The sequence below is a fragment of the Tamandua tetradactyla genome, chromosome 15 (genome assembly GCF_023851605.1).
Source record: "Tamandua tetradactyla isolate mTamTet1 chromosome 15, mTamTet1.pri, whole genome shotgun sequence".
Lineage (NCBI taxonomy): Eukaryota > Metazoa > Chordata > Mammalia > Pilosa > Myrmecophagidae > Tamandua > Tamandua tetradactyla.
Genome location: NC_135341.1, coordinates 81,731,447 through 81,745,626, shown reverse-complemented (window position 1 = coordinate 81,745,626; position 14,180 = coordinate 81,731,447). Strand labels below are relative to the sequence as shown.

At 54.9% G+C, this 14,180-nt stretch overlaps 1 protein-coding gene across 1 annotated transcript; it reads right to left on the bottom strand.

Moving 5' to 3' along the window:
- Positions 1–7,866: 7,866 nt before the first annotated feature.
- SOX14 (SRY-box transcription factor 14) lies at positions 7,867–8,589 on the bottom strand. Its single transcript, XM_077130422.1, has one exon. The coding sequence runs from the start codon at positions 8,587–8,589 to the stop codon at positions 7,867–7,869; it is 723 nt and encodes a 240-aa protein (XP_076986537.1).
- Between the last annotated feature and the right edge of the window lie 5,591 nt (positions 8,590–14,180).

Sequence of the window (14,180 nt, the reverse complement as noted above, 5' to 3'; positions counted from 1 at the left end):
CCCCAAGAATGAGAGGTGAGCATGGTTAAATACGGCCCTAAAATCATGTTAAATTATCAAGGATATTTTTAAACAACAACAAAACGTTTTCTCTTTACCTACTTTATCACAGTCTCTTATTATTTTAAGGAAATAAAACTTCATTGCGTATTCCAGCTAAGTGTATTTGTAGGGGAAGGTTTAACAGAGCCAGAGAGAATGTGCAAAGAGTGAGAAAGTGAATTGATGGATGGATGGTTAAATGAATATAAATGAACTGACACCTTTACAGGAAAATAACATTTCTTTTCTTTTTTTATTCTAAAGATCAGTGGGTTTTGTATCTGTAATTCTTTCATATCAGCAAAGAGGAAATAAACTCTCATGTAAATCATTTCCCCCCCATCTGAAGCATATTAAAACCATGCCTTTTTTTTCCCTTTTAAGCAGACTCTTTTCTCCCTATTTGCTTATCAGTTCATCCACCATTTCATTTTAAATGAAATTGCAAGACCCTTGTCCCTCCCCTAAATTTCAGCCTGATGTAAGAAAGTGGGAGGCAGACTTTTCTTGCTTTAGAATAGTGACCCAGATTCAATTACAGATAGAACCAGAAGAGAGAAGTGACACCTCACAATTTTCTTAGAGGTCTTGAAAAAAAAATTAGAATTCCCAAAACAATACTCAGTGGTAAAGAATCTGTTTATTTTCTCATCCTTCCATCTTACTTTTTCTATGGCTTAATTGCATTGCTTTGGTCCATGTGATTGTTCCCGGTATAACATCACAATAGGTTTCCCTTGAGATATTTGGAATCACAAAAATGGGTTTTTCAAGGAAATTTCTGAGTTCGGCTTTTGAGGATGGATGTGTAGTCCTACAAATTGAATCCAGTCAAAATAAAAAATAATCACATAAAAGTCATTTTTTTTTAAAAAAAAAAAAAAAGCAAAATTACATTACAAGACATACTTATAATTGAATTGCAGACAAAACATTGAAGGAGAAAAAAAGGACAGGTGTTTTATATATTTTACTATTTTACCAGTTACTGTGGGAAAATGTGTTCGGAAAAAGAAGAAAGGGAGACTCCTGTGATTCTGCTGATTGACTTTTATCACTAAATTAAGCATATAAATGACCTTAACGGGTGGCTTGGTATATTAAATTAAAAAAAAAAAGAACAATTGTTCTCTTTTCTTTTCCCCTCCCTCTCTGATCTCAGCCTGAAAGGAGTCTCCGAGAGATAAGTGAGATGGGATTCGGTCCGCCCTGCTCGGGTGGACCCGGGAGAGGAGGCAGCTGCTTCCACGCAGGATTTCCGATTCATTCACACTAAGCAGAATCAAGAGGGGGGCACATTCCCCGCCGCTTTCATTGCACCCCCCCCCCCCGCCCGCCCGCCCCAAGAAGCCAAACAGCGCTCCCGAGGCTAAGGCGCTTGGGAACCTTTGAGGTGCGTGCGGGAGGGGCAGGCTGCAGTGGGCAGGTGTGCACCACGCAACCGTCGCCGCGGGGTTGGCCCTGCCCAGCGTAGGAAGAGGGCAGAAGTGGGCTCGCGTCTAGGCGGCCAACCCAATGGGAAGGTACTCAAATCCCGCAGGAGTCCGGGGGTGGGCTGTAGGCGAGCAGAGCAGGGGTGCCGCCTTTGTTCTTGACCACCAGCCTTGGCTGGGATTTCCCCGGGAAATTATCTTAGAACCTGCGAGAGCGGCCTCGGCTTGGGCGCGCGGGGCCGCAATGCTGGGGACGTGGGTGCGCGCCCCGCCCTGCGGTGAGGGTGCACCCGGCCGCGCCAAGGAAAGCAGGAGGCGCTCGGCCCAGACGCAGCCGGCGAGGGATTGTTTCATTTCAAAGTGAAAATCTGCAGGCTTTGGCAAACGATATTCAAAAAAGTATATAATCTCCATATGCCGCTCAATGAAGGATCCTCGTAATTTACGGCGGCAGATAAGGCTAGAGGGTGTAATAAAAAAATCTGAAGCTCTCCCCTCCTCCTCCCCGCCTCCCTGGAATTGCACCTTGGGCAGCGGAGCAGAATCCGGAATGTGAACTTCTCCCGACATATGTTTCCCGCAGATAAGTAAACAATCTGGACGTGAAATGGAAATGGTAATTAATGCAGTAATGCTGTTACACCTCGAGTGTGCAAATCCCATTGACTCGCCGCGCCACGGGGGGTGCTGGACGATCGGGGACAGGCGACGTGCAACCCGGCCGCCTGCTCTCTCTCTCTCTCCTGCCCTCCTCCTCCCTCTGTCCCGGGGCGGGGCGTCAGGCGAGCCCGCCTGGACACCGCGGGCCTGCGGGAACTCGCGAACGTCTGGCGCGCTCGGGACCCCAGGCTCCCTGCAGCCTCCCCGGCGCAGCCCGGCGCGCGCCTCCAGCTCGCCCCCATCCCCGCCTGTTCTCCTTGCGGGATGTGAGGCCAGCGGAACCCCTCCAGGCACCCAAATGAGCCCGAGCTTCCGGGGCCGGAGCATGGGGAGGTCCCTGCTCCTAAAGCGGCGGGTCGCCCTGCACGCAGCCGTCAGGTCTGGCCTTGCGCCTACTTTTCTGCTCCTGGCCAAGGCCAAGTGCGACCGCGTGGGCGACCAAGAAGAGTTTTTCTTAAGACCTTTCTCATCCCCGTCTCGGGGCAGGGATAGCGTATGAATTTCTTCTCTTCGCGATTTTATAGTGAGAAAAGTTCGGAAACGGCCGCAGATGTCAGAGTGGCGCAAGCTCACGTTGTATCAGGAGAACTTGCGGACTCCCCTGTATCTCTGTCAGGCCTGGGTACTCGCTCCCCTCCCCATCCCCCACCAACCGCGGGGCGCATTTGGGGGTGGGGAGAGACAGTTCGACCCGCGCTGGGTACCGAGCGAAGGGGACTGAGAGTATGGGGTGGCCGCCCAGGGACGTCCCGGGCCCACGGTCCTTCTCGCTTCCCAAGAACACAAGTCCCTCGCCCAGGCCCCGGGGGCTGCGAACGCTCCGTCCCCGCGCAGGGCAAGTGGTGGGGCCGGGAGGGGATGGCGAGGCTCCCTCTTTCCCACCTGCAGGCCCTTCCCAGTGTGGGGTTGGAAACTCCTAAGCCGCGGGTTCTTGGGCGCGCACCGAGCGGAGGTTAGGCTGGGCGACCACCAGTCTCCAGTTGCGGGTAAAAACCCCAAGGTTTCTAGCGCCCCCACCTGCAATTTCATTATTTTCTTAATTATTCTGTGGCCACCCAGAGCCAACCCTTCTGGTCCCCAGCCCCGCAGCACCAGGAAAAGACACCAGCCTCAATAGCGCTCCCACCTCTGGATCCACTAGGGACTCTGAGACCGAGGCAGGACCAGAGGCTGAGGCTGCACCCTCGACGAGGCGGGAAGCACCGGCAGGGACCTTTCCAGCACCCAAATCTAAGGGCCCCCTCTGCCTCTCTTCCACTCGCACAATCACACACGCTCAATCCACTCAGCAAATAAAGATATGAGGGTTCTTAACACGAATCGTGTGAATTGCGTGATATTCAAATTCAAATGACTCGTAATTCATTGTCGCCTTGAACAATAGCGGTAAGACCTGAGCTGGAGAGCAGCCGACGCAACCGGGAATCCTCAAGGGCAGTCCTGGCGCCTCGGCTCGCCAAGTTTTCAGGGCCATGGCAGTCTGGACGTCTCCAGAGGCTTTCCGAGCAGGAGCTGTTTCCCTGTAGGGTACGAGGCAGTTAAAGTCCCCGTGGCCCTACAGACCGAAATACCACCCTGCTCTGGAACACTGAAAATTTCTGGAGATTATTTAGCTCCCTTTTTAAAATGCAGATGTTAAGTGGGGGGGGGGGGGGCTCAGACGTCAGTCACTCACACTTCAGTATGATTTAGTCTAAGCAGCCAGGCTCCCCCATCTTTAAAGTTAGTGGTGTGAAGGAAATTGATATCTTAATGGGGAAACTTGGAAAATGGGAGGGAATCAAAAGTTTCAGGAGTCGAATCTTCAACTGGTGAGTGCATAAAAGGCTGCGGAAGGCCTCGGTGGGAGGCTAGGAGCCGACACCCACCAACTGTCATAGTCTCCAGTGGATGTGGCCAGTGAGTCCCCGAGTCCGAGAGTCGCCCTGCCCAAGGCTTAGGGAAGAACACCTAGCTGAGAATCAACTCTGTCCTTGCCACGCGGGTGCCGCCGGCTCCCACCCGCAGCCGCGTGCTGGTCTGGGCTCTGCGGTCCTAGGAGACCCCAAGCCGAGGAGCGTCGGGAGCGAACGCAGCATATATTGGGGTCCATTGTGCGTGTGTGTGTATCCCCTGGAAAAAAATTCGCACCCCCAAATGAGCAGGCCAGGCCCTCTTTGACACACCTGCTTGGGGGAAGCCGGGCCTGCGGGCTGGAGAAGCTCGGGATTTACCGGCCTCGCCGAGCGTGCGGGGAGCAGAGGGGTTGGCCGGGTGGGCCCTCACCGGGTCCCGGGCGCGCCCCCCATGCGGCTGGAGTTCGGGTTCTCCCGGCGAGTCCAAAAGTCGCACCGGGCAACTCTGGGCTGCCCTGGGCTGCGCTGCGCTAGCTCGGGAGAAGCGGCTCGACTCCACCGAGCGCGGGCGGGGCGCTTGGCTCCCTACAGGTTTGCTTTAATGATTTTCTTGAAAGAAAGAGACAGTTGTGAGCAAACAGGTTTGACAGGGGCTGCTTTCCCCCCCGCACCCCCCGGGGAATTTCTTTTTGTCTGCGCCTGACTTCAAAGTCAGTCATCGGCTGCTGTCAGCCGCGTGACGAGGAGAATTTGGTCTGTTTGTCAGGGCGAGTCGCGGCCGCGCACCGCGGCGAGGTCTCGGCGGCCTCCGGGCGAGGGAGGCGAGGCGGAGGCAGGTCCTGCGGGGGCTGCGGCTGAGGGCAGGGAGGGAGGGCAGGTAGCTGGAGAAAAGCCGGTCTGGGAAGAAAAGAGACCGAGCAAACGGCCTGAGCTACTTCTGCGGCCTCAGGTCCCCCGGGACTCAGGCAGTTCTTCTGTGCACTGCGGGCTAGAAAGGGGTCTCAGTTACGCGGCAGCGGGCACCTCCCGCATACAGCGCACCCCGCTTTCCTGAGCTCCCCTCCCGGTATCCAGCGGCCAGGAGAGGTCCCTGACCCTGGCTACAGGTTTTCAGCTTCCACCACCCGCCCAAGACCTACCCTAGTCTGCTGGACGCCTGCTGGGGACGTGCGCGCGCGGTGCCCCCTTGGGTTTGGGGTGCTATGTGCGCCCAGGGCGCTGAAGCGCCCGACTCTACGAGGAGACATCCAGAACCCTGAAAGCTCCATCTTAGGAGATGTTAAAGGACACTGAGCTATGAGGAAGATCAGAGCGGCTGACAGGACTGTCAGTTGGGGTTATATCAGACAACGATACCGCGGCGCCACCTCCTCGGGCCTCCAGGGCTTCCCAGGGGGCAGAAGGAGGGGCCTTCCCTTTGCGTCCTGAGCCCCTAGACCCGACGGCCACCAGAGGCAAGTCACTTCCTAATTGTCTCGATTTGTGAGAGGGTTTTGTGATGCTAAGTAAGCGTGGCGCAGCCCGCCCGGCCTGTCCCCCCACACCTCCCCCAGCCCTCCTTTGTTTACCTTCGCCTGATCGCTCATTTATTTATCTATCTATTATTTATAGGCGTCCCTTCCTATTCAGCGCCCGTGTCTGTTAATTGTGTTATACTATTTAATTCTAACATCGGTCTCAAAAGAGCTCTTAATGAGAAAAGCATATACAACACGGATCACTTTGCTATTCAGCTCAGCCAGATGGACAACTGCTAACTTTTTTTTTTTTAATAATGAAAATCCCCCTTTGACAAAGGGTTCGGATGAATAGGCTCCAAATAGCACCTCAAACACTCCTAGTTTGAGGACAATGTACTAAATCCGCGGGTTTCGGCTTTGGTGTCTGTTGACAATGCTGCCCGTGTACTTCGAGCTGCCGACTCCTTTGGATGTGGCCGAGACAAGCGCACAAATCCTACAGCAGCACAAAGCCGACGAGTCCCTGGGCTGCGCACCCCCTTTCCCCGGACTTCGCACCATAGCCAAGAAAACCGGAAAAGCACGCGGCCCTCGGGAGAACTCGCATGAGTGCGGCCTTAGGGGTGAGGCTGGGGTGGGGAGCGAGACTCGGGGGAGAGCTCTTCAATTTGGGGAACAAGATGATGCCATCTCCCCAAGAAAACCAGAAGGATCTTCAAGCAGACATTCACAGCAGCAGGGAAAGGAAAGGGCACTTTTCCTTGCTTATTCAACACCAAGGGCTGCGGGTTATTTGAAGATACTTCTAAACTTTTTTTGCCTGAGACTTGACCCTATCGCCTTTTTTTCTCCCTTTGCTCCCACAGGGTGTTAGCAAAAAGTCTCCTACAGTCTGGAGTGGAAACCCGAGACACGGTTTTCTGTGTTTCTTAGACTTTTTTTCCTTTTTTTTTTTTTTAAACTTAGGAACCGGAGTCGAGCCCCAAATCCCCAGAAGAGCAGGCAGCAACGTTTCCAAACACCTGAAAAGAAAACTGTCCCACCGTCTCACCCGCCTAACAAGCCCCTGCACTGAACTTAAACACCCACTCCACTGCAGGACGCGGTGCTTGGCGCGCAACTGGTTCCCGGGAGACTCGGGCTTCGCCCCATTCCTTTGGAGTTTGGTTCATTAAAAGTAAACGCAGCCCGGGCGGGCCACGGTGGCTCAGTAGTCAGAGTTCTCACTTGCTATGTCAGAGACCGGGGTTCGATTCCCGGTGCCTGCCCATGCGGGGGGAGGGGGGAAGTAAACGCACTCAGATCTCAGAGGGCTCGGTTAGCCTTTGTCTTAGCTCATTCGCTACTGGAAGCGGTCGTCTGACCACTTTGTGAAGAACGCGCAGGAGGGACGCCCCGACGACGATACCTTTGTCCAGCCTCTAAAGGCAAAACGCGGATTCCTAAGACGCGGCCAGACCCTGGGCACCCGTGTGCGCCGCCCGGCCCACGCGGAAGAGCCACCAGCCACCTGTGTCAGAGGCGCCTCCGGCCCTCGGCCTCCCCGCGCGCTGCGACTCCCGCGCCCCTCCCTGGCCTCCGGGCTTCAGATTTTAGGCACATCAAAGATCGCTTTTTACCAGGACAGATTGTCTTTATTCAAAACGCTTTGTTCAGCAAATGAACAGAGTAAGGAGAGAAAATCCTTCTAGGTACATTTTCCGAGATTCTGCCAAAACATTCATGTCCATTTAGGATGTTTTTATTCTTTTAATTTTTTGTTCACTTTCTACTTCCTGACTTCCTAACCCGACATTCTGTCTAAAAGTAAACTTAGGTCTCTAGGAGCACTGCTTTACACAAAGTAAGTGACCATGTGGGTCCTTTTTGTTTTTCCTGGAAAGAAGCAAACACTATTATAGCATGGTTTTATATAGAAATGTTTCCCTTTTTGTAGCTTAAACTTTGAAGCCTTCCCCCGACACGCGTGAGAGCAAACGGCGCCTAGTTGTGTCTGATGGCAAAACACAGAGACACAGCTAACTCTTTTCTTCAGGGTGCAAAAGGAAAAAAAATTCATATTCTAGATATAGTATCAGGATCTGGGAGTGAAGAGTCCAAAGCCCATCCGAAGAGAGAAAAGGGGACATAAATAAAGCGCAACTGCCTACTTTTTGTCCAAAGGGGGTACAGTTGGAGGTTTGTTTGGGGATGGTAGGGTAGGGGCAGCTATGTAGCTGTCATAACGTTTGCAAGTTTCTGCCACCTGTCTGCGCCTCGGGTCCAGGGGGATGCCCCACCCTTCACCCTGGAAGAGAGAGGCAGAGTCTGGGGTGGGGTAGAGGGTGGCGGTAGGGCTGACCCCGAGGCGTCTGCCGGCCGGGACTGGGCGCAGAGCACAGGGTGCAGACACCGCTTCCGGGCCGCCCTCCAGGTCTGGCGGGCCGGGCTGGGGGGTTACATGGCCGTGGCGTGGGCTGATGAATAAGGGTCTATGCCAGTCTTGGTCATGCCCGGGAAGAGGATGTAAGCGACGGGGGGCTGCAGGGTGGAGGCAGACCAGGCGGTACAGTTACAGGGCACCACGTAGCCCGGGTTGGTGGGGGACGGGTGCGTGTGCGTGTGCTGACTGGGGCAGCTGAGGCTGCCGAAGGCGCCGTTCTGGTAGCCCAGGGTGGACGCGTAGGGCAGCGTGCTGGTGGCCAAAGTGTGGGGCACTTCACCCATCTTCTGAATGGCGCTCGAACTAAATTGCGCGGGGTCCAGCAGGGAGTAGGGCGCCGAGGCAGGCGGCAAGAAGGCCCGGGCTTTCTCGGGCGCGCTCAGGAGGCCGTCGGAGGCCCCCACGGGCAGGCCGGCCGCCTTGAGCGGGTCCGTGTCGCCCAGGTAGGGCAGGGGGAAGACATACCTGTCCTTCTTGAGAAGGTTCTTGGGCTTGCGCCGCGGCCGGTACTTGTAGTCGGGGTGCTCTTTCATGTGTTGGGCGCGCAGTCGCTTGGCCTCGTCGATGTACGGCCGCTTCTCCGCCTCGGATAGAAGCTTCCATTCGGCTCCTAGGCGTTTGCTGATCTCCGAGTTGTGCATCTTGGGATTTTCTTGGGCCATCTTGCGCCGCTGGCCCCGGGACCATACCATGAAAGCATTCATGGGCCGCTTGATGTGGTCTGAAGGTTTGGACATGGTCCGGGCGGCTGGCGGGCGGGTGCCGGGCTTCCGCGGGCGAGCCGGAGCGCGCGGTTGGCGGTCTGTATGTCCTCTCTGGGACCCGGTTCTGGCCTCCCCTGGCCTCGGCACCGCTGGGGGCGGGGGAGCCGGGGAGAAGGGCTGGCCCCACAAAGTTCAGCTGATCATGCCAGTCCCGGCATCCGGGCAGCCCCCAGGGGGCGAGTGGGGGCAGAGGGGCGGGGGAGGAGAGGGCGGCCGGCCGGGGTCCGCGGGCGCCAGAGGCTGGGGCCCAAGTACCAGAGTCTGGGGATTAGGCGGCCAGGTAGTTTTGCTGCCGAGGGCAGGAAGCGCCTCCTTCTCCCCCTCTCCACCTTCGCCTTCCCTCGTTCCCTTCTCTCCTGCGTCCCCGGCCGTGTCTCCCCCCTCCGGTGGCTTTCCCGGAGCTGCCTCGTCTAGCACCACACCTGGCTGAGAATGCGGGGAGGCTGGTGAACAAGAGCCCAAAGCGGCGAAGTTCAAAGGCGAGGTGGGCCGGGACGGCACGCACTCTGACATAAGCGCTGGGCGGTGACTCCCTAACCTGGGCGCCCAATCAGCGGCGGAGAAGGCGAGGGGGCGCACCTGCCAACGCGCCCGCCGAGCGAGCAAGAAGAGCGGCCGGTGGCTGGGGAGGGGTGGGGGTATGAGAGGGAGCGAAACAGACAGACAGAGGGAAAGAGAAAACAGAACGGCCAACTCGGTCCTGGGCGCTTGGGTTCCACTGTGTCTCTGGTACTATCAACAAATAAAACTCGTTGCGCCTCCTGTTTCTCTTCCCGACAGTGTGCCCGGGAGAATTAGGGCTTCGAATACAAAGGACCCGGGCAGGGACAGTAAAGAAAGCCAGCCAAGAGTGCGCGTTGATAAATAGGATGGCCTCGCCACGAAATGCCGGTACGAGACTCCCCCCTACCCCCCATCAAAGATCGTTGGAAGAGAAAACAAATTCAGGGCAAACAGCGACATAAACTTTTCGCCCCAGGCCCTCTGCCGGCTTTGGCCGCGCTCTCCCGAGACGCCCCGGAGGCTCAGCCTCCTCCACCCATGCCCCGGGGCGCAGCGTTTGGGCGCAGCTCCGGGTTCCCGGCCTGCCGAGCCCTGCGCTCGGAGTCGATGCCGTAAGACCTCGCGGCGGGTGATACAGAGGTTGCAGACCCGGGTTGCTGAGACCCGAGAAGCACCGCGACCCTCTCTTCGCTTTTAGGGGAGGGGAAGACTTCCATCACAATTCCTATATATGTTATTACTATTTAGTGGTTTTTAGATCTCCAACTTTCCTATCACAACTGTCCAAGCTGGAAGGGCAGCTCCGAGTCCTGCCTGCACACGGCCGGTCAGGGAAGCCTTCGCTGTGTCCCTCCCGCAGAGTCCCTCGCGCGGCGTCTCCAGCTGTTTCCGCGCTGAGTCGGTTTATCCCTGGGTGCCTCTTCCCACCCAGCGAGGCTGAGAGGCTTGCGTCTTGCGTCAGACGAGCATTCTTCGGGAAAAGAGGACGAAATAACCCGCAGAGCCAACCTCCGCGCCTGTTTCCTTTGAATAATTGCCTGCCCGTTGTGAAATGCCCTTGGGGGAAATATTTATTAAATGGAAACCATTGTCCCAGGTCCGGCGGGACCTGAGTGTGTTCCAGGCTTATTGGCTTTTGCACCAGCCTCTCTGTGGAACACGAGCCAGAAATGCGTGTGGCTCGGTCCGCCCGGAGGGGCCCAGAACGGGGGAGGTAGGCGGGTAGGGAGGGCCTTTCTTTAGGATGTAGTGTATCAAGTTTGAGGCGAAGAGCCTGCTTCTCTTTATAATTAGAAAGCCGCGTGGAATTTCTCACTCTGAGTGTGCTCTTCAGAGAGGTGGACACTATTCCCATTTTACAGATTAGGAAACTGAGGTTGAGAAAGGCTAAGTGACTTGCAAAAGAGACTCGGGTGCAAGTGGTGACGCCGGATATCAAGTCTTGTGTACAGGATTCGAAAACCTCTAAATTTTTTTCCGCCTCACCCTACGCTACCTCTGAGGATTTCACGGTGCGGGAGCCAAACGTGGAACTCTTGACCAGATGTGAGAGATTTCGAAAACCACAGTGCGGATAAACCGCGCTGGAGGCCTAATCTTCAGGTCTGGTGCTCATTCTCTCAGGCTTGGGTGAGAAACCAGGCTGCCCTGGGCTCATACCCCGCGGGCCAACCGCGCCCCTCCCACTTGCGCTAGCGATCTGTCGCACAGCCTCTACATTCCTTCTCAGCCCCAGCCCACTTCTCCCCCAGGAACCTTGATCCTACTCTCTATCCTTCTTTACTGCAGGAAATTGCATTTAGCTTCAGATCACAGGTTCGGAAAGTGCGTTTCAGTTTTCAGTTTAGTCCGAGAGTCGCAGGCAACTTCCACTCATATCCACCTGGACGCTGCGCTGCGCTGAGAGCCTGCAGAGGCTCTTGCCAGGCACCGCGCGGTTCGAGATTCCCCGGGCCATCCCGGCGGCTTTGGGAAGGAGCCATCTCTCAGATCTGCAGAGATCCAGTGGCAGGTGGAGAGATGCCAACCTCTCACTGCGGATCTCTCAGGGGACACAATTTTCACACCCAGAGATTTGGGTTAACGCACATCAACCACTAGGAAATTGTCCAAGGAACAGATCTATTATTACAGGGGTCCTTTCTCTTCACCTTCTCTTCCTATTTCCTGCTCTCTCTAAACCCGCGATGCTCCCAGAACCGCTGGAGCTCTGTCTCAGGTCGCCATTCAAGATTCTGGAGCAGGCTCAATTTGTACCGAAGAAGGAGCGGTGGCGGGGTGGCACTTCGTGAGCAGAGCACCACCTGACGCCCCCGGGTTCGGGAGGCTTGGACTGCTTGGAGAACCCACAGGCCCAGGCGGGCGCCGGCGTCTGCGCTGCACGTCTTGGCTTATAGACAAGAACTCCGTGCTGGGAGGGCTCAGAGTTGAGGATCGCGCTTTTCCAGCCTCACAGCCCAGAGTCTCTTAGGTGAACCGCGCAGCCGCGCGCACCTCTTACGCAGTGCTGGGTGGCTACAGGTTTACCTAACCCTCTCCTTAGAGCGGGGCTCAGCGCGGCTGGCCCTTGACTCCAGGGGCTTAGCCTGATGCGCGCTCCAGCCCAGGTGTCCACAGCGTGCGCTGACCCTCGGAGCCCTGCTTTCCACCAGGCCTAGACCTTTGAGGACAGCATGTCCGGGAGAGGTGGCTCCTGGAGAAGGCCCGCAGCTTCGGTCACCCCTGCGCCAGGAGAAAGGCCGCCTAGATGGCGACGCCTGCCTTGGCCGCAGCCTGAAGCTCGCGCCTGAGGCCGCTTGGACACTCGCTAGGGCTGGTGGTCAGGACTCGAGACGTCCAGCGGACAAGATTTTTCAGCTTCCAAGTTTGTTTGGGGAATCCGAGCACATGCTCAGTACCCGGGGCTTTGCGCAGCACAATTAAGGAAAGGACACCGCGCGCGGTTCTTAGCCACGTGTCCTTGCCTCCGAACCACAGAGATTCTATCAATGACCTGTCACAGTTTGAGAAAGAGTAAAGGAAGAGGCCCCGGTGGTCACGACCTATCCACTTTTCTCCCGTGTCCCAGCAGGGCTCAGGATGCGCCTTCCTATTTTGGCTCTGGGCCTTTACTTGGGGCGTTTCCCCTTTTGCCTAACTCCTGCGATCGCTCAGGTCTCGGGTTTATCGCGTCACCTCCTCTGGGGAACCTTCTTTGATTCCTGGGCGGGATTATTAACCTTTCTAAGCCCTCACCCTCACGCCCTTTCTCTCATAAACGCTTTCCCCAAGCCTCACGCAGAGCCCTGTCTCAGCCAGTGCAGCCCACCACACTTCCAGTTCCCTCCGGGCGGAGGCTGCACGTCATTCATCTTTGGGTACCCAGTATTTGCCCAGCTCCGACGCAAAGAAGCTCAATAAAGCTTCCTTTGCCCTAGGCCTAGGTAAACTTTCGGTCTGATGTTTCCCCCACCACCATTTGCAGCTACGGGGACAGGACCCCAGATGCAAACCTAATAGAGCCGAGAGCTGGAGTCCGGGGACCCCCAGACCAGCACCCACCTGCTGACCTCAACTCTCGGCCTCTTTCTCCAGCCCTTCTGTCATCCCTTCCCCTCTGGTGGGCAGAGGCCTCCTTTCCTCTGTGTCCCGGACCGCGCGGTGGCGGAGCGCGCCGAGGAGGGTGCGCAAACCCTGGCACTGAGAGCGCGGCAGGGTCGGGGGACTTGCCCTGCATCTCGGCCCGGCCAGCTTTCAAAAGAAGCTAGGAGAGTCGCCTGCGTGCAGAGAGGTCGGGGTGCTGGGTGGGCGCAGGGCGCTATTTCTGCCCGCGGTGGGTCAGGAATCCCAGAGAGGAGCTGAGCCAAGTCCCGGGAGCGGGTCCTTGGCGGCCCCCTGGCAGCCCAGTCTCCGGCTCGCTGGGGGCAGCACGAGCGCGCCGCGCGCCCTGCTTCTTTAGCTAAGCAACGCTGATCAGGCCCATCTTAGGAACTAGCATTGGAGACTTTAAATTGATATCGGGAAATAATGCTTTCAAATTAATTCATCAACTTTTCATTTTTTTGATTATCAAAAATACTTGTTTGGCATCTCCTCTGTTTCCTTTTTTCCTGTTATATTTTTATATTGAAATCTCATATATCCTGTCACTCGGAGTGCCCGAAAGGATCCAGGGCTCTGGTCCTTTTAAAACACTTCTTTTTATTTTTTATTTTTTTTAATTAATTAAAAAATATATAACAACAAACAGATGCAAACATTCTTAACTTATGATCATTCCGTTCTACATATTATCAATAATTCACAATACCATCACATAGTTGCATATACATCATCATGATCATTTCTTAGAACATTTGCATCAATTCAGAAAAAGAAATAAAAAGACAACAGAAAAATATTCATACATACCATACCCTTTACCCCTTCCTTTCATTGATCACTAGCATTTCAATCTAAATTTATTTTAACATTTGTTCCCCTTATTATTTATTTTTATTCCATATGTTTTACTTGTCTGTTGATAAGGTAGATAAAAGGAGCATCAGACACAAGGTTTTCACAATCACACAGTCACATTGTGAAAGCTATATCCTTATACAATCATCTTCAAGAAACATGGCTATTGGAACACAGCTCTACATTGTAGGCAGTTCCCTCCAGCCTCTCCATTTCATCTTGACTAACAAGGTGACATCTATTTAATGTATAAGAATAACCTCTAGGATAACCTCTCGACTCTGTTTGGAATCTCTCAGCCATTGACACTTTATTTTGACTCATTTCACTCTCCCCTCTTTTGGTCAGGAAGGTTTTCTCAACCCCTTGATGCTGTGTTGCAGCTCATTCTAGGATTTCTGTCCCACGTTGCCAGGAAGGTCCACACCTTTGGGAATCATGTCCCATGTAGATGGGGGAGGGCAGTGACTTTGCTTATTGTGTTGGCTGAGAGAGGCCACATCTGAGCAACAAAAGAGGTTCTCTTGGGGGTTGACTTAAGACACTTGATAATCACTCTGGTGTCTCACTCCAGAAGCCAACCAGGCCCACTCCTGAAATTTTGTAATATTCCACCTGTCCCT

Excerpts from the sequence above, each read along its gene's own strand:
- SOX14 (XM_077130422.1), bottom strand. The coding sequence starts at position 8,589 with ATGTCCAAACCTTCAGACCACATCAAGCGGCCCATGAATGCTTTCATG.